The following is a 26,049-nucleotide window of genomic DNA, read 5'->3' on the forward strand; positions in this document are numbered from 1 at the left end:
TTAATCCAATCACGAGTGAAAATAAAATGAGATGCAAAGGCTAAAGAACATCACCTTGGGGGATTTCTGTATTTCCATACTATATATTCCATTCATAATTTTGGAATACAAACATTTAATTGAATTGAATAATCTGGTTAGAACTATATATCAACTAAAATGGAAATGAAAAGTTCAGGACTATATAATAAAATAAAAGCTGAGAGGAGTGTAAAGTATTGGAATAATAAGTGAATATATTATTGGTCTGTGAATGATAAAGGCTTATAGAAAAATACATTAAATATAAATTACTTTCAAGTGTTTGCTTCCCTAGCAAACATTACACTACAGGGTAGGAAAGTATGTCTACTCCTAAGCTGCTTAAGCACTGCAGTAAGCTTTAAAGTGGTACACTACACCCAATTGAGGAAGACAGATGTCTTTCATATGGGTTCAAGAGCTGGATAGTACCAGCTTGACAATAAGGGTTACAAAATAAGTATGTGGATTATATACTGTGAGCAGTTAGCTTATGAAATTATGTGCCCTTATCAACTGTATAACTAGACTTCTGGAACAATTAACACAAGTATGACTGATGGAATGAAGATCTGTTATCATTTACAATGGATGGAATGTACACCAATTAACACCTTAACCCGATACCGACGGGCGCCGTCCACAGACGGCGATTTTTGTAATATGCATAGCGCCGGGTGCCGGCATGCGCCGTCAATCGTATAATTGATTTAGGCCTATGCGTCCGAGAGCCCCGGCATTGCAGCCATGCAAAAACGGAACAGTGCTGGCGGGAATAAGCAAAATGGGTTTCAACTCACTTCCAAAACCTAGATGGCACCACTTTCTTCTAGCACCAGCAGGAGAGAGAGCCTTGAATGGCACCCATCTACGGTCTCTAGCAAGCACTATCTCTATAGAGGGATGGCACATCGCAAGCTGCCGACCTCTTGCTCTAAAGTACCACAGATGAAAGATGTGCAGGCAGAACGAGAGGAGGAAGGTGACTCACACCATGCCCAATGCCTACAATGTGCCACTGTGCCAGTAGGGATGCCTTTTATTGTGGCACTCACTGTCAAAAGCACAAGTTTCCTTCCTCTTCCCTACTTCTTTATTTTGGATGGTTATAAGTTTCGTGTTTGTTCGTGACAGCACAGAAATACGAAAAAATAAAGTTGCTTTTTGTCCCCCCTAAAACAGTAATACTTCTATCACATTGAGTATAAAGAAAAAAAAAAGAGTTGATATGGACCCTGAACTACAATTTTAGTCAACTGCAGAATTGATGGAGCCTGTGATATGACAGATATAAATTTCTAAAAACAGTAAAACACCCAAAAAAACAAAACACAAAAATGTCTCTAGCTCTATAATGAGTGACGAAAAGGGAGTGGGAAAAATCAAATTATGTTGCAGAAGCTGCTTCGATCAGAAATAAAACTCATCCTGGAGCCTGTGTAAGCAAATCTATCCACCGTCGGCAATGGGTTAATGATGAATGATGTGATATCACAACGGCACGCTGGTTGATTGAGACTGTAGCGGTTGGCTGCCGCTTTAGTAGATGAATAGCTTACATGTTAGGCCTGCACATTTCAAAATATCCCAGCATGATGTCCAAAAGCCAAAACCACCCCGTAGTTATCAGGTTAAAGCATGCTATTGAAAAGTTATTTTTAATTTCTTCATTAGAAATTGTGTTTGTAACTTGAGAGGAACACTTTTCTTCAAAAGCTTTCCTACTCACACAAATTTGAATTAGAAGAAAGTGCAAGAGACATTTTCAAAATAAATGTTTGGTTGGGAATTAGATATATAAATCATGGTCTTTTATCTGGTCCGAAAAGACATTCAAAATATATTACTACACAATATTTTGCCAAATGTCTTTTATAAATATAAAAACTAATCTACGGGAAAGAAAAAATAGCAAAAATTGCAACAAACTATTTATTCAAGAGTATGTGGCACTCAGTAAGAATGGCCATGTCACAATATTATAAACAAATATTTATTCAAGGCTACCAGAATACTTTTGATTCATAATAAAAGATATTCAAAGAAACTGCAAACTACTGTCCATAGCAAATTAGAGATATTTTCTAAGCTGTCCTGTAACACCAAGGTTCTTTTTCACATGTACTGATAGACTAGCACAGGTAATGGGAAAGAAGACTACAGTTGTATGCAATGTCAAAAACAAAGGTTTTACTGCTCATCATCTTTCTTTAATTAATACAATAAAGTACCAAAGTAATAATTAACTCCATAGGATACCCTGCAACATTCCAATGAATCCAGATGATAATCTTTCATGTTCCATGTGGCAAAGAGTTTTACAAAAACCCTCATAAAATTAATATGGCTGGGTACTGAGCATGAAAGAGCCAGGTTAAAGCATCCACAGTAAGCCGCAGCATTGCTGGTTTGGCTTACCGCTTCATTAAAACTGGCATTATTTGGAATCATTCAAATGGTCATTGTTGGCTTCTTTTTTTCTTCTTCTTAATATAACATAAATATCAATGTTAATCAAACAACTATTACTGAAGCAGAAAAAATGAGATCCAACAATCTAGTACACACCTCCTCTTACTGAAGCATCCTTCTTCCTCAGATATAATGAAACTCCTTGTTTTCAAAAAACAATGTAACATTATTTATATCATTGAGGTATATCACAAATAAAAGTACCAACTCCCATGTAAAAGAATCTAAATTTCAATGCACTACATGTATAACACAAAAATCGCAGATAGCATGATTATAATACAGTATATGGAGAATCATAATCAGATATTCTTAAAGAATTATCTAAATCCTTATTTCACTGGATTTTTACTTTTTAACTTTATCATGGATGCTTCTAGAGGTTATGCGGTGTGTACAGTTATTAACCTCATCCACCAGCAGAAGGACCTCTTCGGTCGGGTCTGAATCGGCAGGAGCCACCTCCCTCTCCAGTAAGTGGATTGTACTCTGCAGAGGAAGTAACAGTGTTTAAAATTTATAATATGAGAAGCTCTTGTTTTTTATGCAACATTGTCAGAACCAAAAAATGTACCAATGTAAAAGAACAAAAATCAATATGACCATAAGTATTTACATTGTTACTAATCAAACTACAATACTTTTCTATGTACCAATTTTATCATTCTTAAATACTTATCATAGCTATACAAATATTTCCTGATTTATCTTCTTAAAAACTAAAACTAAAAGCTATTATGTTAACCCATTCGCGCCAGTTGACGTCCTATCACGAGGTCGAAAAATATCCCCAGACCCGGAGGGGCAATTGTGACATGCTGAAATGTCAGTAATAGATCGCTAGATTGTTCTCAAATATAATCGTTTTGCATAATTTCTTATACTCTGTTACTTTAGTTTAAGTGTTGAATGTCATAAAATGAGATATAACATTTAAAAAAATTACGTCACAGAAAACTACATGATATTGATGACATGGTAATTTCTGCTTCTTGATCTGTTAAATAAAAAGATCTGAGTCAAAAAACTTTTGAAAAATCAAATGTGTTTGGCCAAGAAATAAAATAAAGTAAAAAAATTACTAATGCAATACTTATAATTTGTTGACTACCTGTGATATCAAATCATGCCATGTCATGAGGTACATGTACATACTCATATGTTCATGTAATATTATTCCTATTAACTAAAAAGGCATTACTGTAACATGTTTTTTGACTAAAATAACTCCTCTGAACATGGCATTATTTTTATGTGCCTTTACATTGTAGACGCATTCATGAAAACCATAAGAATAAGGTGGGTAAAAATCACTCTGAGAGGATCAGCACGGCCCCGCACAGCAAGATAACAACCTGGCACTAAGCATCGTGCGCTTGTTATCTTCCCAGCGTAAGCAGGAGTAGGCGAAAATACGTCCCGTCGCAAATGGGTTAAAGATCCCTATCTATAAATACTTGAAAATCATTCTTTATCTACTAAAGATCATAAATTCACCTGGTCGTAGCCTTGGTTTCCCTGACGATTTAGACTGTGATGCAGAAGTACCAGGTACCACTGTTGCTGCTGCTGTTGCTGTATGTCTAGTTTTGTTACGATATCCCTCCCCTCGCTCATGCCGTTCCCAGTCTTCTATACGTTCCTGACGCTTCTTCTCTTCGATCTAAAAATAAGTTGCATATAAGTTTCCTATTTCTATGCCTTATTTACCTCTTTCTAATAAATGCAGCTCTTCAGTTGCTGAATAATGTAAAATCAATCAATCTAATTTTCATCTGCATTCTTTAAGTAACCTACATAAAGATTGAACTACAAAATCAGAATGCTCAGTTTTGTCATAATCAATTCATGAAGAAATTCAGCTACAAATAAATAACTGTACAATGTTTTCTTTCCTCGCTTTTAAACAAAAAATCTTAGATGCTTACTTCTTCAACTTTCTGAACATGAGCCATAGCACGCTTATTATATTCCTCTTGCATGCGCTGTCGTGCAGCCTCTATTGCACGCTCTCTTGCAAGAACTTTATCAGGATCTGTAAATCAAAGAAATTATCCTTAAATTCATATATCTAAAATACATTTTCTTACAAAGGTGATATAGTCTATTTTGATCTTCTATGCATTCAGTTTCAATGCTGCAAAAGAATAAAGACAAATATGTTACACTGAATGTAATTCTTTATCAAAAGTAAATAGAGAATTGACTAGGACTAACCAATAATTTTATATGTAACAGTGACTTACTTTTATGTAACTCTGCGGCTTCTTGATCTCTTTCACGCTGTTCTTTCCACTGATCAACTTTAGGCCGTAAACGAAGCCAGAGAAAATAGGCCAAAGCAGAGAGCCCAACTACATACCACCCAAAAGATGTTATGAGTGTAATAACTGTGGAGAGATAGTGATGTGTTTAATGAGAAAAACATTAGATATAGTAATTTTCACTTTGGGTAAACATTTCTGCATTACAATAATACATCCTGTTGAATGTAATGAACATGAGAGAAAGCCAATTCATATTCATAAATATTTACACTTTTACATACAACCTAAGAATCTTCCTCTCTTTTCTTTAAACTTCATATTGACATGCACACTCCTATAACATGAAATTAATATATAAGCACACAAAATATCATCTCTTGCTACACAATAAATAAATGTACAATTAATCTATTTTATGATCTTACAATTTTCCCTCCCAAAAATTTATACAAAATCCCACTCCCCTATAAGCAATCATAAGATCTGAGATTGGTGATGCATATTCTCCTCCTGTGTTTTGCTTGCCACAAAGTGTTTGTGTTTAATCTGTACTGTGGTATGTGACTGTTACAGTATTAAAGATAGCCTCTAAATATAGTGAGAGCAAGGCAGCCAGTGCCCAAAGCAAAAGACAAAGGATAAACCTTATGTTGGAAGTGAGTATTTGATCATTTCTTTACTACTGTTTCTGTCTTTTTCACTCTTCTTATTTTCTTTTACATTCCATTAACTGTCATATTCGATTTCATCATTTTCTTTTTAAATAATTATCATAAATATGATTTGATTAATTCTTTATTATTCTGAGTGGCTAGAAATGTGTCCCCCTCAAACACATTATAATGCTATCATTAAATGACTGATCCCCTTGCTATTGATCTTTGCAGAATGTCCTCTGATCATAAAGCAAGGTATGTCTGTACTTTGGATTACACAGCTATCAAGTTTTACCTGTATGAATAAACTGAGAAATAATTTGAGGAGTCTGTGGACTTAAAGTGCTTGGATGAAGACCCTCCACATCCTCCACATCCACCTCATCCGGCTCTGCTACAATCTGCTCTGTGTCCCCCATGATGGATGTTCTGTAAGAAAGAAAACTATCATGAACTCAAGTTACAATCATCACTCACTGTGACTATGCAATATGTCACTAGTCAGCTAATGTAGCTTTTATTGGACTATTTGTAAAGCCAGCTTTCTCACTTTTTACAATGGCAGCAAGAGAATGAAAGAGGGAAAGGAATTATTTAATAACACTGGATGGTTTAATTCATATTTCTATATTAACCCTATCCCGACAGGCCCAGCGATAAGTGTAAACCCCCTACGCCAGGCCTATGCAATATTGCATCAGGGACGTCACACTGGTGCATCGCCCCGTCATCGGGCATTTAGCTGTCTCACACGGGTGTGACGCACCGTCATCAAAGGGTTAACTATGGTAATTTAGAAAATGAAAAAGGTTTAAAAAATACTGATGATCTGTTGAATTTTAACCTTTGTATATACCTATTTCTTTTTTTTCTTACTTATTTGCTTATTTCCTGTAAATCAACTGAAAGTATAAGAAGGAATATTGTATATGTGTAAAAATTCAATACTAACATTCCAAGTCAGTGTAAAATACAAACATTTCTACATTGATTTGTGATTAATATTAGTCACTTTCATCTATATTTCCAAAGATCAGGTACTCTGTATGGTATGCACAGTAATGTATGGTGCTAAGATTAGTTGTGAAATCGCATACCATGTTGTGTTAAAGGTTACACCACAATATAGAAAAAATTCAGTGTCAAGAGCCCTTGCAAAAGTGTGTCCTTAGATACAGAATGTTCACACTGCAAGAATTAATCTTCAGTTGCAACATTATCTTTCACTTCAGCAGACTAAGTGACATCTCAGTTCCTTTATTCCTTCCACAAAAGGCATATTTCGCAGGGTCAGATCTCATATACATCTTCAACTGATCAAAATCCTGTTTCCGGCTGGACAAAAGACGGGAAAGTCAATGCAAAGAACATGAGTGGCTTGATGGGAAGAGGTTGTGAAGATGAGATGAGGCTAATTTCACAAGTATAACACCAGTGACTAAAGTGGAACTTAGCCTCTACAAGCCATGGGCCTCTTGTAAATTTAATTTAATTATTAATCTCACACAAAGATCCCTTCCAAACTCTACTTTGCTGGAATATACAGAATGGATACTTGTTGACCTTCACTCTGGCATTGAAGGCCCATAGGCCATGGTAATAAACATTTGATTCTAACACGATCATTTTAACTCGTTTTTATCTGCACATTGCCATGAAAATGTCATAGAAGAATTCAAACTTAAAATGAGTGTACCTGGCACTTCTAAACGGCCTTGTTTACCTTGTTTAAAATTATATGCGTCTCCGAAAATTGCCCGACATGACTCAGTGACACAAGGAACCACTCGGCCCAGAACATTCCACATGAATTCCTCCCAACCCCTGGCACTGTTCCTGCGGCACTGCAAAAGACGCACCCGTCTCCTAGTTGACAGATCAAAATCCCAAAACGATAACCACCAATTCCCTAAAGCCCTGTGCTCCTCACTGTTACTCTACCACTTACCTACAAATGAAAGGTTCTCCTGCTGAAAGAATAGAGTGGAGCGAACTCAGGATAAGAGGCTCATCTTGTTTACGTTCGAGGTCGTACGTGTCCTTGCGTCAGTGGCTCAGGATTGCCAACCGCACGCGAGCAACAGGGCAAATTCTATTCCGTTTTGAATGAATAAGCAAATAATATATGCCACATATTTGATATTATATACAACTGTTTTAAACTATGATACATATAATATTTGTATAACATAACTTCGCAGTTTTTGCAATGTTTAAAGGGAAAGTGACATTTCACTTATGTGCATCATCAATTGTTTATACATTTTTTTCTCTCTTTGCTTAGTAAATCTATGTTTGATCTAAATTTATATTATAAAGATGAAAAATCTCAGAAATATTATTTTGCAACTCATCATAACAGGATACGTTGGTACGAGTGAGCGCTATGTGTTCTATACATTTATACTTGTCTGTGTCCGTTTATCTATCTGTCTGTCTATCAGTCCATCTATCTGTCTGTCTGTCTTTTAATCTATACTCTTAAACAGTCACTCACATGTTCCTGTTTTATGAAGCAGTTTAAAGTTTGCAATATTTTCTCACGTAGTACTGTTTCTCCTACAATAGTATGAAGAATTTCCCGTTTTCTGAAGCAACTAGTACGTTTTCTATGATAGAAGAGCGTCCTTTGTAATTTAGTTACTGTACGTGATTTCACGTTTTCTGACGCATTTTGTAGGTTTTCTATGATACGGTTGCTTACCGTTAATTGTCGCTACAAGCACACACGTCAGTAACAAATAATGGGCAGCAACCGTTTCGTCTGTACATTTTTCATGCTTAGAACTAAATATTAATTACGTCAATTCAGGAAAATAATAAGGAAGCTAACAATCAATTAATACTCATAGAGTACGTCCGAGTACACGAAACCGGCCTGTTATTCGTACTTGTTGAGGCAAGTATTCATATTCCATCAACCACGGCAAATAGATACGAATAAAAGAGTATACTTAGATTTATATATATATATATATATATATATATATATATATATATATATATACATACATACATATACATACATACATACATATATATATACATACATATATATATACATATATATACATATATATATATATATATATATACTATACACACAACACACACATAATATATATATATATATAATATATATATATATTATATATATATATATAATATATATATATATATATATTATTATATATATATACATATACATATATATTTATATATATACATATATATATATATATATATATATATATATATATATATATATATAGAGAGAGAGAGAGAGAGAGAGAGAGAGAGAGAGAGAGAGAGAGAGAGAGAGAGAGAGAGAGAGAGAGAGGGGGGGGGGCACTAAAACACGACACAATAATCTAAATCAGTGGAAGAGAACATACCCGTATGAAGCCTTCTAACGGTAGCTAGGTCTTGCAAGACCAGCATTTGTAAACAATGGACTTTGAAGAGGCAAAGTGGGTTAGAGGAGAATAAAACAAGCGACTACGTGGCAGTGGTAGGTGTTAGCCTCTATTTTCGATACCATTCTATACAAAAGGACGGAAATTTGGAAAACAGGTACTTTTTCTTTTACGGTACACAAGTTAACTACAAATGATATAAAACTTGTAATCATACTAACAAAAATATGTTTTTAAGCTAAAAAATATAAATTTCGTGAGGGTAAATAAAGAAAACGTAGGGTTGTTACCTTCACGGAGAGACTTATATTCTACAGACTTCCCACCATAGCAGTACTTACTCCTATCTCAAACTAATTACTATTAGGTAATACATTATCCTGAAATACAAGGAAAGAAAACACTTTGGCTAAAATATCCTGTCGAGCGAGGAACTCAATTGAGGACAACTTATATAACAAAAGCACTTATTTCAAAGGATTGCAAATCAACTATGACCGGGGATTTTTCAGCACGACCCCTGCAGTCACATGAAATAGGCCTAATAGTATTTTCTGTACAAGGCACAGAAACATTTTTATTGTCTCCTGAAACTGATGTTGCATTTTCTTCTGAAGTAGATTCCCATACATTTTACATTTTCTTCAAGAGTAGATTCTTACATTTTCTTCAAAAGTATATTTTCCTTCATATTCTTCAGGAGTACCAATCAGAGCACTAGAAAATTCTGATCATATATTCTCTGTACTCGTTACTCCTTGGGTAGTTTTTTTTCCTTGACACTCCTAATAACTGTCATTACCAGGAAATATTTCCATAACAAAAATTACGGTCCATTTAAACATAGGGACATTGTCTTCCCTAAGACAATAGCACCTTTCTTTATATAGCAGTTTTGTAAAAATCCCTTCATAATGGATGACAAGTTTCATAGGTAATCACTGCTCCACAAATTCCAGAAATCAAGTTACTGCTAGCGAAGACTCTCTCGGACACTTAAACCTCTTGGTTGGTCAGCAGAACGACCAGTGAGCAATTGTGAAGGCGAACATCATGATCTTCCCCAACAAAGCTAAAGGTCTAGCATTTACACAAATTCTTTCTATAGTTGAGCACTCACAAATGTTAAAGCATTATCAGAATAAAAAAAAACTGAAGGGACACCTCTTCGTGCTGCAAATTTACGAATAACAAGAACACAATCAATATATACACTTTTTGGAGGGCAAATATAAACAACATAAAGGACCAGAAAATTAAATCCCTGTAACAGTAAAAAAAGAGCGACAGACGACTCTCAACCCATGTAGAGGTTCAGCAGGTTGACTACAAGCCATAAAATCACACAATTTACATTAAACACACTATTCAAATAGTTTTAGCATCTAAATTCCAATAGATGCCTCTTGAAGTAGATACAATAGTGGATACCCCAGCATGTTTCAGAAATATATGCTGAAATTTAACCAACAATTCAGCAACATAACCTGAAGGAGTTGCAACAGGATGTTTACTCTCAAAACACAGATAGAATTCTCCAAACGTCCTTTGATTTTCAACAGGTCTTCATTATATACAAAGGTCAGTCTGTTCAAGGGAGACCCTAGAGGAAAATATTCACATTTTCTCAAGGGTGCAAATTCCTAATTATTTGTCTGTACATAGTATAACAGTAGATGGCACTATGGCAGAGTGAGGTTTGACAATATTCATAAATCACATAATGTTGCATCTTAGTAAAGCGACTCCACTTCTCAAACTCAAATACTCTAGAAAGTGTCATTGATGCACAAGAAATATTATATCTACTGCGACCTTCTTCAACAGGTAACTCTATAGTTTGACTTTCACTAATAAAACTAAGCTATTTAGGGAAAGAGCGAGGTTTGAACGTGGTTTCTTAGTTTATTGAGCATGTCCGTTTCCAGTCGATTGACTTGAAACCTTTTCATGAAAAAAATATTCCAGCTAGAAATAACAGCAATATATATATATTTTTTTTTTTATCTATATGGTGTTCTTAGTGTTTTGAAAGTTCTTTTATTGACATTTATATGATATATAATAAACAAAAATCGTTCATACGATCGACGGACTGAAAGATAAGCTCAATGTTTTATATATAAATGTATTCTATTTCATCTTTTTATCTATGCTGTTAATAAAACACTTTTTCAAACTTGTTGGAATAGGTGTTGATATATGAAAATAATATTTCAAGTTATTGGGGATAATAGGGAAGTTATAATAATAATAATGATAATAATGATAGTATTAATATACTGATGGTTACGTAACTATTGTAATGATAAAGATAATAATGATGATAAGGATACCAATGTTGATGATAATAATAATGATAATAATAATCTCAATATCAATAATAATGATAAGCCAGATTTGCGGAGCAGATACTACGCCGGGTTATGATAGATATGATAATAATAAGGATAACAATAATGATAATTACAATAGTAATAATAATGATAATGATAGCAATGACAACAATAATGGATAATGATTAAAGTGATGACAATTATGATTATCATCATTATGGTGATAATCATGAGAATAATATCCTTATCATTACTGATATCATTATCAATATCATTTGTGTTATTATAATGATGGTAATGATGACGATAGTAATAATAACAAAGATAACAATAATGATAAGAATAATAATTATGGTGATAAAAATACAGTGATAAACAACAGTGATGATGATAATGACAAGAATGATAAAATAAGAATAAGAATAGGAACAAGATTACGAGTTATAATGGTGATAATGATATTAGATGATCATTAATTTTCTTATTGTTTTGACGGAAGGCCAGTAATATGAATATAATGAGAAACACTGCTAGATGAGGCGCAGCAATTTCCCCAAAAACAATAAAGGATTACTGAAAAACTGCTTCAACAAATATCTAAATTCCGAATCCGCTCCAGACACTATCAAACCACCTCTTACAAAACAATAACACATGTAGTGGCCCATCTTGTCAACAATGCTATAATATTCAAAATCTAAACGTGATAATCTGAATACGTTATAGGCAGACGACCCCTCCGTTCCCTGCGTCTGGACAAAACATTTGAATAGAACGAAGAAAATGCTACCGAGTTGGATTTTCATATACATTTATTAAGACTTCCTTAAGCGGGTTGTATCTCCTGTCTAAGATCATTCACAATGCGCAATGCTTTATGTATATAGACAAAAGGTATTTTGTAGTAAATACCAACGCTAAATATAAGATAAAACGTAGAGATTATTAGTATGAAGCATCTCTTGCGGATCTGGCAGTGTTGTTGACTTTGAGGAGAAGGCGCCAAACGGGCGTTCTGAATGCCCTGCTATTTTTATTTAGTGATTCGAAGGTAAGCAAGGGATATTTAATGAAATTGTTTAATAATATTGTGTCAGGTTGATGCAGGGAATATTCTGGTTACATCAGTTAAGGAGTAAAAAGATCTGAAGGGCTAGGTAAGAGGAGCAAGTATTTCTAGGGTTCTGCGGTTTTGAAAGGGAGTGATATATTACTCTTACCGATAGATATATATGACGAATTAGAATTATTAAAGTTCTAGGAATTACCTAGAAGTATCTGTGTAATTCTCCTTACATTTGATATCAGTTCAGGTAACAGAATCTCGGCAACTGGTCGCAGTAGGTGAGTAAAACTTAGAGGAGCAGAAGTTGAAGGCGCCAAAAACCATCCTAATCATAAACTTAGTTTTAATTCACAGGACGGAGGCCATATAACATATCACGCATAGAATATTCAATGTATTTAAGTTTGGTTTATTGATAATTCTTTGGAAATTCCAACCTTAAACTCCAGCCTCTGGTTCTTGACACATACAAATGCAAAAGTAATGATTAAAATAAAATGAAACTCAGATTTGACAGACACTCAAATGGTTACAAAGAAAAGTGTTAGTTTTATAGAAAAATATTTCAAAGAAACGTGCTGACCCTTTCAAAATTTGATATTTTCCCACATTTGATTGGCTTTCATTTTGTACAAGTCTATGTAGCACTTGCTTTGATATGAGATTCATGACCTAAAATCTTAATTTAATTAAGTGATACACCTGCAGCATTCTCAGCAAGCGCCGTAGCCTTTGTATCCTTGGTGTTCCGTCAAAGGATAACAAACCTCCACCACACAACAGAGCTTGAAGACCTCTTTGGTGACTTATTGTCAAATAGTCTTCCAGTCTAAGCATTATCTTACGAGGATATACGTGATGATTTGCTTCCTCTGACGGGCGTGCTTAAGGCATGCTAGCTATGGCAGTAGTTTCAGCCCATATGGATGTCTCACTGACAGTTGCAATACATTGTTGGATGAAGATAAAAAAATACAGTAAATTGCATTAGTAACTAGCCTAGCAGTCCTAGTATACAGTTTTTGTTTTCTTATGTGCTTTAACCCATTCTTGCTGAGCTGATTATTTGCTGTTGCTGCTCCCTCTGTGAAGATAATAAGCGCACGTAACCTCCAAGTTATAGATCTCTCCTGGTGCAATACCGCATTACACTTCTCAGTGCGCTCTACACCCACCCGATTTTATGGATGCTGAGAGAGAGTGGTATATATATATATATATATATATATATATATATATATATATATATATATATATATATATATATATATATATTATATATATATATATATATATATATATATATATATATATATATTTATATATATATCATATATTTGTTTAATTTTCATGTAAAAATTGTGAATACAATGTGTTTTATGGTTGATAAAAAGAAAGATGATAGTTCCTATAAATTTGATTAATTTTCATTTAAAAATTGTAAATACATATGTGCATTATGATTGATAAAAAGAAAGATGATAGTTCCCATAAATGTAATTTTGATATTGATGGGTATTTATTGAGTTTTGAGTTTTGATATTGAACCTCATTTAGAATTACTTAAGGTTTTTTGATGGTGTCAAATTGTATTGTATATGTTTGTCAGTATTGATTCAAGGGTAGTTAAGTAGGGTTAAGTTTAAATTAGTGAATGAGATGGCAACATGAATGGACTTTTATTTATTTGATTTTTGTCTTTCAGGTACTGGGTCCATTTCACAAGAGTTTCACATCAATTGTTGGTCCAAATGGAAGTGGAAAAAGTAATGTTATTGATTCAATGCTCTTTGTGTTTGGTTACCGTGCTCAGAAGATCCGTTCAAAAAAGATTTCTGTTTTGATTCATAATTCTGAGGCACATCCAAATGTACAGAGTTGTACAGTTGCTGTGCACTTTCAGAAAATTATTGACAAAGAAGAAGATTTTGAGGTTGTTCCAAATTCTCAGTTTGTTGTTTCACGTACAGCATTTAAGGACAATTCCTCGTTCTACCAAATAAATGGAAAGAGATGTCAGTTTAAAGTGGTGGCAAAGGAACTCAGGGGTCATGGTATTGATCTTGACCACAACCGTTTCCTGATTCTCCAAGGTGAAGTTGAACAGATTGCTATGATGAAACCCAAAGCCCTTTCTGAGCATGACACTGGAATGCTAGAATTTTTGGAGGATATAGTGGGTTCCTCAAGATTCAAAGAACCTATAGAATTACTGTCAAAGAGAGTGGAAGAACTGAATGAGGCAAGGGGCGAAAAGCTGAATCGTGTGAAGATGGTGGAGAAAGAGAAGGACGAGCTAGAAGGACCAAAGGATGCTGCAGTTGAACACCTCAAGCTTGAAAACGACATTACTCGCAAGAAACACACACTTTATCAGCGATATTATCTTGACTGCTCCCGTACCAAAGAAAAGGCAGAAGAGAAAAAGAAGGAGATTGATGAAGGTATGAGTGATGTGAAGAAGAAATTAGAGGAGCTGAATGAAAAGAAGAAGGAAAAGGAAGAAGAGATTAAGAAGAGGGGAAAGGTCCTGGAAAATATTAGTAAGACTAAGGAGGAATGTTCAGAAAAGTTTAAGGGGCTTGAGAGTGAAGATGTCAAACTACAAGAAGACCTAAAACACAAGAACCAGAAAAGGAAAAAGCTGATGAGTCAACTAAATACTGAGAAAAGCAAACTGGAGGAACTTCTGCAGGTGCCGGAGAAAAATGAAAAGGACATTCAGGAGTGTGAGGGTCTGCGTGATACTTTGCAAGAGAAGAGAAAGAAAGAGGAGGAAGCTTACCACAAGGCAATGACAACTCTCAACTCAGAAACTCAGCAGCTTCAGGATGAGAAAGCCAAATATGAAACACAGCTTATTGATTTACGAAAGGAAGTAGATGAAACCAAGAGTGTTGTTGATATTGCTCAATCTGAGCTGGACATTTACCAGAGCACTGAGCGAAATGAGAAGAAGAAGCTTGACCAAATTGTAGCAGGACTTGAAAAGGCAGAAAACACTGTCAGCAATAGGGAGGAGGAAGTTCAGAGATTAGATGATCAAATTCCAAAGAGTGAACAAAAATTGAATGAAGATATGTTGCGACTACAGCAGCTTATTCCTGAACAACAACAGGTTGAAGAAGATCTGAGGAATTCACGATTGAAGCTTGAAGAAAAGCGTAGTGCCATGCAGTCTTCACGTTCTCGTGGTAGGGTTATGGACGCCATCATGGAACAGAAAAGAAATGGTAATATCCCAGGAATTTTTGGTCGTTTGGGTGACCTTGGTGGAATAGATGAGAAATATGATGTAGCAATTAGCACAGCATGTGGACCTCTTGATAACATTGTTGTAGACTGTGTTGAAACTGCTCAGAAATGCATTGGCTTTTTGAAGAAGCATGGCATAGGAACGGCTACCTTCATTGCCTTGGACAAGATGGAGAGGTGGAGGAATCAGTGTGAAAGACCTATGCAGACACCTGAGAATGTACCTCGCCTCTTTGACTTGGTAAGGATGAATGATGATCGAGTCAAAACAGCATTTTACTTTGCTCTTCGAGATACCATAGTGGCAGTAGACCTTGATCAGGCTTCAAGGATTGCCTACGGAAGAGTGCGCCATCGTGTAGTTACCTTGAAAGGAGAGTTGATTGAACCTGCTGGTACAATGAGTGGAGGTGGACGTTCAGTTAATAGAGGACGAATGGGTAAACAAGCAACTGTTGTCAATGTAGATCCTAGAGAGGTTCAACAAGTAGAGCACAAAGTTGATGAATTGACACAGAAGGCAGGACAGCTCCGAAGAGATCGAGCAGAATTGGAAGACTCTGTCCAGCAATTGACCCGAGAGTTGAAGACAATGAAGATGAATCAGCAGAAGTTTAGAATGGAGATAGAGGCTGCCAAGCAACAGTTAACATCACTGAATCAACAAAAGAAGGAACAGGAAGAGAAAGTAAAGTCTGTGAAGCCAGATCCATCACAAATCAAGAAAATGGAGAAGGCAATTGAGAGCAAAATGAAGGTCTACAAGGAAGCAGCAGCCTCTGCCCAAACAGTAGAGTCAGAGGTTACCAGAATTCATGAACAGATCATGGAGGTCACAGGAGGAAAGATGAAAGGACTCAAGAAATCCCTTGAGGCTGTCATTAAAAAGCTGGAAAAGGTCAATGCTGAAATTACCCGTCTTCAGGTAAGACATATTCTCTTGGAATTCAATTATCTATCAAGTATTTTTAAAGTTTTACATTCTCCATGAGAGTGTTGATTAGATAATGGCTGTGCAGGGAAATCTACAATTGTCAAAGCAAATTGATTGAAAAATAAGACAACTTTCAAAATCTCACATTTTTCACATACAATTAATTTTTGTATTAAGTTTTAAGGCTTTTCTTGATTATGTCTTTTTTGAGTGTTAGACCTGCTGTTTTTTTACCCCATAGAAAATTGATGTTTAATCTATGATTTATTTGTGAATCACAGGTAGCCATCAAAACATCACAACGTAATACCAAAAAGACAGAAGAGAAGATTAATGCAATGGACACTGAGATCAAGGAAGTGGAAAATGAACTCAGAGGAATGCAGGAAAAACGTAAAGCAATTGAAGAAGAAGCAACAACTGTGCTTGAAGGGCTACAGAAAGTTACAGTAAGTTTTCATATTTTTATTTGTTGCATAAAAAAATGGTTGCAGCAGCTTTGAGCAGTGATATCCATATAAATATATATACATATGACCAGATGGTCAAAATGCCGGGATGTTTCAAATGCGTAAACCTAACACCTTGGGCTATTCGCCTGCTCTGGCTGCGGCCAAGTGCTACACGCCTGATCACCCAGTGGGCTGGCCAGATGGAAAGCCATGACAAAATATCTCGTCCCCAGTGGATGGTACTGCCACCATTTGACATAATATCTTGTCACCTGGCATTAACCCTTTCCCGACGGGGCATGCGCTACGTGAAAACCCCTACGCCGGGCCATTGCAATATTGCATAGGAAACGTCACACTGGCATGACGCCCAGTCATCGGGAATTTAGCTGTGTCACACGAGTGTGACGCACCGTCGTCATAGGGTTAACGGGTATATGTTTCTTACAGTTATTTTCACATGTATAACAATAGCACTACTATTAATACAATGATGATAATAATTAGTCTTAGTAATATTAGTAATTAACTGATAATATTGATATATTAAGAATCATGTTGATAAGTAAACCATTTGAAGATAAAATATATTTTAAAAATTATGTAAAGAACATTTACTTTTACTTTTGATCACAGTAGAGCCTTTTAAACCTGACATCCAGGGTGCCATACAAATACAGCATACACACAGACAGATAATATGTATTTAAGTGGCTGTAGGTTGAAAATATCTCAAAGTGCTGATGACTAGCAGAACCCCAGATGATAGTAGAGAGAAGGGATTGGATATAGGATTGGTGTAAGTGGTATCAGCCATTTCTAGTGGTATTGGTATGGGTAAAAAATGGCTGAAACTTTTAGGACCTTGATACAATAAATCTTGGTTTCTGCAAACAGAAAACAGAATCCAGGATTGCTCAAACAATAATCTTAGCAAGGAAAAGTAATTTAATTTTCATGATAATGGCTTGGAATAAACATGGAATTTTGTGGATACCATTAGAATCTCAAGAAGACCTACCATATCTCAATCAAGACAGTATGCTTCTCGTTAACTTTTTTATCAGTTTCATGGAACTAAATCAAGGTAGTTTTATCTTCTGTACTTCTGGCCTTTAGTTCCTCTCTCTCTTTATAAATCTATCTTTCCTCTTCATTCCCCTCCTTTCAGCTTTCTGTCTCTCACTCTCCTTCTCCCTTTGCCACTGTCTTACCTCTCCAGTCAGGGATACTTAACTATTATTGAATTATATTATAGTATTTATACAAGCTCTACAGAATATATTCTTTACACTAAATTTCATTGATATAAAAGACAAAGTAATTAAGATTTAAATAGATACTGAAAAATATCAGAGAAGTTTAAAAAATATATTGGTATCAGTTTTGGTCAAAATTTTGGTATCTGTGCATCCATAGTGGAAAGGCATGCATCTCACATGGGTGACAATAACTATATTCCAAATTGGAGAGCACTAGGTATTATCATTGTTAACAAGGATATCCAAAATATTTATCTATTGTTTTATACTTTATAATTTATACAAGACAGTCCAACCAATAAATGTTACCAAATAAAGTCATGCAATGTTGAGAGAAATAGAAGCAGGAAGTAAACAAATAATCTGTTATCAATTTTTGTGTGTGTGTGCGTGCGTGTGTGCGCATGCACACTTGCACACACCAGCCCATATAAATGCAGTTTTAGGACACCAAAGAAAATTAGAAATATTTCATCTAACCAATAATGATACTAAATAGATAATGGAATAGTTTTAAAAAGGCTTCTTATAATTTACACAATATTCTATTTTGCAGCAAGAAGAACTTGAGTTGCAGGAAGAGGTCAGTGACCTGAAATCACAGCACGAGGAGTTTGTCAAGAAGGAAAACAAAATTAAATCCAGCAAAATTGAGATCGATCAGGAATTGGAAAAGTATGAAGGTGTGATTAAGGAGAATAAGGCTAAGATGTCACACTGGAAGAAACAGGTTCGTGCATTTGGGTTCTTGTTCTTTGAATTATGTTAATGTTTCTCAAACTTAATTTCTCATAAGTGCTTGATGTATTTGTCAAAATATCAATATTTTTGAACAGCTGGGTCGATTGGAGTTAGCAGAGATACCTGTTGACAAGGATGAAGAAGAAGAAACAGAGTTGGTAGTTTTAGAGCCTGAGGCTTTGGACGAACTTGATCCCAAACAGTTGCAATATCAATTGACCATTCTGGAGGAGAAACTGGCTCAATCAAAGCCAAACCTTGCAGTTATCCAAGAATACAGGAAAAAGGTTAGTACAGAGGGTTTCCTATTGACTTACTATATTAAAAGATTGGATATTTCATCACACTTCTTTATTTCAAGAGATAATTGCAGAAAGTGGATAGAAGTTAAACACTGAATTACTTCCCACAAGATTTTGATAACTTATCACTCCCAGCAAACTCTTTTTTTTTTTAGATCAGAAAGAGCCAGCTTAGGACAACCATATAGGAGGTTCAGTGATTCTTTAGCCAAATATACACAAATGGTGATCACTAATAGTTTATATTGTCAGTGAGTGTTGACAAAAGGTTTATCACAACAAAGTACCAAACTAAGGCTCATCTCAAGACTTAGGAATTAATTTTGAGATATCATTTATCTTGCCAATCATTGAAAATGGTGTGGCAGTTTTTTCCAACAAAATTTAAGCATGTACTGGCATAGATTATTGTTCTCATTATTTCAAGTGCATATCACAATGTTTTTTCAATTGTAATAGTTATGATTTTTATCATTGTTATTATTGATATTGTTATTGCTATTGTTAACAATATTATTATTATTATAATTGTAATAACAGTGTTATGATGGTCATGCACATGGGTAGGACAAGCAAGTCTCCAAGTGAAGTGGGCTTGAACTTGCTATGGGCCTCCATTTAAGATAACAACCCTTATTTGCTGCATAAAAAGGCAACATCCAAGCTGTTGGAAGCATAAAATGGTTGACATTATTATTTAACCCATTCGCACCGGTTGACTTCCCATCATGTGGTCGAAAAATATCCCTGGACCTGGGTGACGTCCTGAGACGTTGTGCATTTTCTCGCTGAGTTCCGGGAGGGGCAATTGTGATGTGCTGAAATCTCAGGAGTAGATCACTAGATTGTTCTCAAATATAATAATTTTACATAACTTCTTAGACGGTTACTTTAGGTGTTTTAGTGTCATAAAATGAGATGTAACATTTAAAAAAATAACGTCACAGAAAACTACGTGATATTGATGACATCATGGTAATTTCTGCTTCTTGATCAGTTGAATAAAACGATCTGATTTGAAAAACTATTGTGATATCAAATGTGTTTGGCTTGTTATCTTCCCAGCTTAAGCAGGAGTAGGCGAAAATACATCCTGTCACGAATGGGTTAATACCCTCTTTTCCATAGTACTATTGGTGAGAAGAGTAAAGCATACTGTATGAGAAGTAATCTATTCATCACCTATTATAATGTTAGCTTGTAGTATCTGAATGGATTTATAACCAATGTCTGTTATTTCAGACATTCCCTATTTAGTCTCTTAAAACTGATATTTATATACTTATGAAGAAAAATAAAAGGCTTTTGTAGAGAATGTATGAAAATTAATATATTATCCAGTTTTTCTTATGAGAACTGATATTAATCAGGAAAAAAAAACAACTAAACACAAACAATATTCATAACTTGAATTTCATTACAGGAAGAGATCTATCTCCAACGTGTATCCGAACTGGACGACATCACCCGCCATAGAGATGAGCAGCGTAAATATCATGAGGACCTCAGGAAACAGAGGTTGAATGAGTTTATGTCAGGGTTTACTATCATCTCTAACAAGCTAAAGGAGATGTACCAGATGATCACCCTTGGTGGAGATGCCGAGCTGGAACTTGTTGATTCTCTTGATCCCTTCAGCGAGGGTATTGTGTTCAGGTAGGTAGAGTTTTGTTGTTTTAACATTTGTGTGTGCGTGCATGTGTGCGTGTGTGTGTGTGTGTGCGCATGTGTGTGCGCGTGTGTGTGCGCGTGTGTGTGTGTGCGTGTGTGCGTGTGTGTGTGTGTGTGTGTGTGTGTGTGTGTGTGTGTGTGTGTGTGTGTGTGTGTGTGTGAGAGAGAGAGAGAGAGAGAGAGAGAGAGAGAGAGAGAGAGAGAGAAAGTTGAAAGTGAAGACTACATTTTTCTATACTTCTTTGTGTACTATACATTTACTAAATTTGTTAAGAACTGGCACTTTTAATCCATTCACACTGGTTGACGTGCTATCACGGGGTCGAAAAATATCCCCAGACCCGGGTGACACCCTGAGACGCGGTGCATTTTCTGGCCGAATCCCGGGTGGGGCAACGGGACATGCTGAAACGTCAGCAACAGATCGCTAGATTGTTCTCAGATATAATAATTTTACATAGTTTCTTAGACTCTGTTACTTTAGTTAAGGTGTTTTAGTGTCATAAGATGAGATATAATGTTAAAAAAAATGACATCACAGAAAACTACGTGATATTGATGCATCATGGTAATTTCTGCTTCTTGATCAGTTGAATAATAAGATTTCAGTTGGAAAACTGTTGTAAAATCAAATGTGTTTGGCCAAGAAATAAAATAAAGTAAGAAATTACTAATGCAATACTACTACTAATTTGTTGATTACCCATGATATCACGTCATGTAACTTCATGAGGTATGTGTACATACTCATATGTACGTGTATGATTATTCATATTGTTCTTTTCCTTTTGGTTAAAAAGAAAAAAAAAAAAAAGGATTAAGTGCAGATGATGAACTTATAGAATTAGTAGACCGAAAAAAAAGATTTTCATATTAGAATTCCATTATATAATGAAAAGAACATTATATTTGCATATTTTTTCTCTTTCTTGTCATGGATTATTGTGTCTTTGTAACATCATAGATAAGTAATGTATTGCACAAGTGACAATAAGTTTTGAATGAGCCTCTCAGCTTTCTTATCAAGCTGAAGGCAGTTGATCTTTTAAATTCTAGACTATAATTGCAATAATTTTCATGTGGTAGACTAATACAAGGTATATAGAAGTCTGCTGAATAAGATTATATGTATTAAACAATATATGGCAAATTTCTTCTAATCTAAAAGAGTGATTGAAAATCCTAATCTAATTATTTAGAATAATTACATTAAAATGAAAATAATCAGTCAGCCTACAACAAGAAGCACCAAACATGGCTTTGAGAGCAGCTTGTTTTTTTATTTTTTTAAACTTGAAAGAGGATTTTAAACATTGTATTGTATGGTCTTGAAATCATACATGTTTTAAGTGTATTATTTTTCACTACAGAAGTTCAGTAGGAAAGTGCACAATTTGTTGGTGTATCAGATTGAAGTTTGCCAAGACATTGTAGAAAACTCATTATTCAATACAGAGGCACTCCAGGTAGCAGAGGAAGGGAAACGACCTTAGGGAATGCTGAAGTTTCTTTTGCTTGAATTCCTTTAAAACTGCATCCAGCCTGTAAATACACCAATGAGCAAGCAGAAAATATCTTGGTGTAAATGAAAATAGTAACATAAGACTTAGTCTCAAAAAGGATTTCCAAATGATTTCCATACTCTTGTTAACCTGTTGCCGATGGGGGATAGATTTGCTTACACAGGCTCCAGGATGGGTTTTATTTCTGAGCAAGGCAGCTTCTGCAACATACTTTGATTTTTTCCCACTCCCTTTTAGGCACTCATTGTAGAGCTAGAGCCATTTTTGTCTTTTGTTTTTTTGTGTTTTACTCTTTTTAGAGATTTATATCTGTCATATCACAGGCTCCATCAATTCTGCAGTTGACTAAAATTGTAGTTCAGGGTCCATATCAACTCTCTCTTTTTTTTTTTTTTTTTTTTTTTTTTTTTTCTTCTTCTTCTTCTTCTTTATACTCAATGTGATAGAAGTATTACTATGTCAGGGGAGAGCAATAATCAACTTTTTTGTAAAAGCAGTTTTTCGTAATTGTGTGCTGTCATGAACGAATACGAAACTTATAACCATCCAACATGAAGAGGTAGGGAAGAGGAAGGAAACTTATGCTTTTGACAGTGAGTGCCACAATAAAAGGCATCCCTACTGGCACAGGGGCACATTGTAGGCATTGGGCATGGTGTGAGTCACCTTCCTCCTCTTGTTCTGCCTGGACATCTTTCATCAGTGGTCCTTTAGAGCAAGAGGTCGGCAACTTCTATGTGCCATCACCCACTGTAGATGGGTGCCATTCAAGGCTCTCCTGCTGGCCCTAGAAGAAAGTGGTGCCATCTAGGTTTTGGATGTGAATTGAAACCCATTTTGTTTAATATTATGGCAGTTATGATAATTATGACTGCAATTGTCAACATCACTCATTACTCATAGCACAATAAAATAACATAGTGATTCAAAATCCCCGAACATCATGACGCCCATCGTCAGGCAAGAGCTCCTGCGTCATGTATGATGAAAAAACATGTCACCCATCGTTAACGGGTTAAAAGTGAACAGATGTAAACTTTCAAAAATAGGAGGCATCTTCTGTTTCTTTTATTAATCACTTTTCCCCTCGTAGATGTTGAATATATTTTTTTTGATAACTCCCAACAATTGTCATTCACCTTGTATTGACCAGTATGTTCTGTTTGAAGGAAATGATGTCTAATGATCCCTCTATTTCCATACTATGAAATACAGATGGAATAGAATATTAATGTCTGAATTTAATTTCAGTGTAAGACCACCAAAGAAGTCTTGGAAAAACATTACAAATTTGTCTGGAGGCGAAAAAACCTTGTCGTCACTAGCTCTGGTGTTTGCCCTTCACTACTACAAACCAACACCACTCTATGTCATGGATGAGATTGACGCTGCCCTTGACTTTAAGAATGTGTCTATTGTTGGCAACTACATTAAGGTACTTGTTGTTATTGTTATTATTGTTGTTGTTTTTTTATTATTATTTTATTATTTTTAATTACACGTTCCTTTTTTTCAACTATTCTCTGCAATCCATTGACCAAATTCTGATATGAATATCTAATGTTGTATTTTGTAAGTCATACCTAATAACTGCTTATTTTACTTTCAGGAGCGCACCAGAAATGCTCAGTTTATCATCATCTCCCTGCGGTCTCAGATGTTTGAACTTGCAGATAGATTAGTTGGAATCTACAAAACATACAATGCTACAAAGTCTGTAACCATCAACCCAGGTTTAATTGCATCCCAAGGAAATTCTGGAGAAGCAAGTGATAAACAAAGTTCAGCTAATAATCAGACAATAATAACTTCCCCAGTGTTGGCAGAAAGCAGAGCTTAATCACATCTTATTTGTGTCTATATTCTAGACAAATTATATAGTTTTGAATATTTGAAAGTAAATTTCTCAATTTTATAGATTTTATAATCAAGTAGTAGTACCTTTTACACATGAATGAAGATGTTTCCATGCAAGGAGTAGAAAATAGCACTGTACAGATTAATTTTAGGATGGTCTTAAATATCTCTAAGATTTTACTTTTCTACCTAGTATTAATTTGACTTTTCAGCTTTCTAAAGTACAAATATATTTTGCCCTTATCCACCCAATATTTGTATAGAACTTGTATTATGAAATTTCAGGCATGAGCAGATATTTAAGCATTCCGGTGTTAGTTCAAGTGTAGTCATAAAAGCTGACAATTAAATTTGAATTGGGCATTACACTTAGAAGAAAAATATTATTGGAGATCACAACTGTTGAACTGACTATGTAAAAATAGGTTTAGAAATTCAATAGATATAATTTTTATTACTTTAGCCCATAGTCCATTGGTGAGTAACTTTTGGTGCAGGCAAATATGGCACACTGTAAGTTAACTTTCAGTGTACTAGAGAGTTACTACCTTCATGCCCACCTTCATAAAAACAACTGTCTTTTTTTTCTTTTTCCACATGTAATATTAAGTTTTTTTTTCTTCTTTCTTCTTTCTTCAATAGTAGACTAAAGAGTAAAGGTTAATTTTCTAGTTTCAGATATACATAATCATAAAAAACATGGTAGGAAAGACATTGATAGCATATTTTAATGTAAGGAATTTTGATAATATATGATGTTACGTCTTCACGATGTTTTATTAACCTATTACCTGTAAATCTCTTCAAAGCCACAGAATGATGCTGAATATCATGATATTTGCTTGTATTCAACTTAAGTTTGTGTGTCTCTCTATCCCTAATTAATTTAATAATTTCAGCCTGTTCAAGATCACAATATTTTTTGTCATTACTACATAGGAAATAAGTTGGCTTGTAGGAAGTAAAACAGTAGTATATGTTCATATAAAAGAATCAGAAATATTGCTTTTATACTTCATAAAAGGCTGTTCTGTGAGAGGAATTTTTGTATTTACAAATATTTTTTTTATAAAATGCATTGTACAGAGTTATTACAAAAGAAATAGACATTTCCATATTTTATTAAGTCAAACCTATTCAAGATATTAACATTTGTGATATAGTTTTGAAATTAATTTAACTGATACTATATATGTGTGCTCTAAGTTACACAGAATTTGAGGAAGATTCTTATTACAAAAGCATGAATTTCAATACTGTGTTGTATGCCATTTGATTAGGTGTGCACACCATGAAAAGTTGTTTTAATAAACTAATAAAACTGCATCATGAGTAGCAGTATCTTAAGTTGTTTTGGTATAAAGAAATTAATATTATTTTTCTTGTAATATTTTTAGTTTGTTTTGTGTTTCTAATCGAGAGATTGCCTTATATAGCCTAAAAAGAAGTGGATTGTATGTGGAGACTTGTCAGGTGGACTGTGTCATTGCAAGCACACCTAAAAGCTTTTTCTCATGAAAAGACCAGCAGAGAAACAGGTCACTTAAGTTTACTTTTTCAAAGTATTCAGCTGTGCATCCTACCATTTCAGCCATTTCTTTTTTATAGTGTAAAGTTTTGAAAATACTCTCACCATTAGTCAAAAAGGAAAGATAATCTTTGCACATAAATTTTCCCCCTCAAATCTGACCCTCTAAATCATCCTGAGCCCCGCAAAGTAAAGGTCATGATTGAGGTTTAGTTTTGGATCTATGATTCCCCCTATTTGAATAATCCAGGCAACTAGAATGTGTGTATATATGGTATATTGAAAAAAAA

At 34.8% G+C, this 26,049-nt stretch overlaps 2 protein-coding genes across 3 annotated transcripts; one reads left to right on the plus strand and one right to left on the minus strand.

Annotated features, from left to right (window-relative positions):
- Positions 1-1,939: 1,939 nt before the first annotated feature.
- LOC122247066 (selenoprotein S) lies at positions 1,940-7,497 on the minus strand. Of its 2 annotated transcripts, none has more exons than XM_043006048.2 (6): positions 7,365-7,497; positions 5,712-5,845; positions 4,740-4,883; positions 4,422-4,528; positions 3,991-4,156; positions 1,940-2,982 (listed from the first exon to the last, which is right to left on the minus strand). In XM_043006048.2, exons 2-6 carry the CDS (start codon positions 5,833-5,835, stop codon positions 2,903-2,905), a joined length of 621 nt encoding a protein of 206 aa, XP_042861982.2. In that variant the 5' UTR covers positions 5,836-5,845; positions 7,365-7,497; the 3' UTR covers positions 1,940-2,902. The 2 variants fall into 2 exon arrangements, with proteins under 2 accessions (XP_042861982.2, XP_042861983.2); XM_043006049.2 differs by lacking the exon at positions 7,365-7,497 and adding an exon at positions 7,140-7,277.
- A 6,070-nt stretch (positions 7,498-13,567) lies between these two features.
- On the plus strand, positions 13,568-24,998 carry glu (structural maintenance of chromosomes 4-like protein gluon). Its single transcript, XM_086543489.1, has 7 exons — positions 13,568-16,414; positions 16,705-16,872; positions 18,694-18,867; positions 18,974-19,165; positions 20,604-20,836; positions 23,626-23,809; positions 23,984-24,998. The coding sequence occupies exons 1-7, from the start codon at positions 13,889-13,891 to the stop codon at positions 24,212-24,214; spliced, it is 3,708 nt and encodes a 1,235-aa protein (XP_086399615.1). The 5' UTR covers positions 13,568-13,888; the 3' UTR covers positions 24,215-24,998.
- The last annotated feature ends 1,051 nt before the right edge of the window (positions 24,999-26,049 follow it).

Source organism: Penaeus japonicus, unplaced genomic scaffold (assembly GCF_977035675.1).
Source record: "Penaeus japonicus unplaced genomic scaffold, GWHDUDI00000001_assembly GWHDUDI00000013, whole genome shotgun sequence".
Classification (NCBI taxonomy): Eukaryota; Metazoa; Arthropoda; class Malacostraca; order Decapoda; family Penaeidae; genus Penaeus; species Penaeus japonicus.

Bases quoted from the DNA above. Each gene is read 5' to 3' on its own strand.
- glu (XM_086543489.1), top strand. From the start codon at position 13,889: ATGAGATGGCAACATGAATGGACTTTTATTTATTTGATTTTTGTCTTT. The intron at 16,415-16,704 runs GTAAGACATATT...TGTGAATCACAG, and splicing joins CTGAAATTACCCGTCTTCAG to GTAGCCATCAAAACATCACA. The intron at 18,868-18,973 runs GTTCGTGCATTT...ATTTTTGAACAG, and splicing joins TGTCACACTGGAAGAAACAG to CTGGGTCGATTGGAGTTAGC.
- LOC122247066 (XM_043006048.2), bottom strand. From the start codon at position 5,835: ATGGGGGACACAGAGCAGATTGTAGCAGAGCCGGATGAGGTGGATGTG. The intron at 4,884-5,711 runs GTAAAACTTGAT...ATCTCTCCACAG, and splicing joins TTCTCAGTTTATTCATACAG to TTATTACACTCATAACATCT. The intron at 4,157-4,421 runs GTAAGCATCTAA...ACTTATTTTTAG, and splicing joins ATGTTCAGAAAGTTGAAGAA to ATCGAAGAGAAGAAGCGTCA.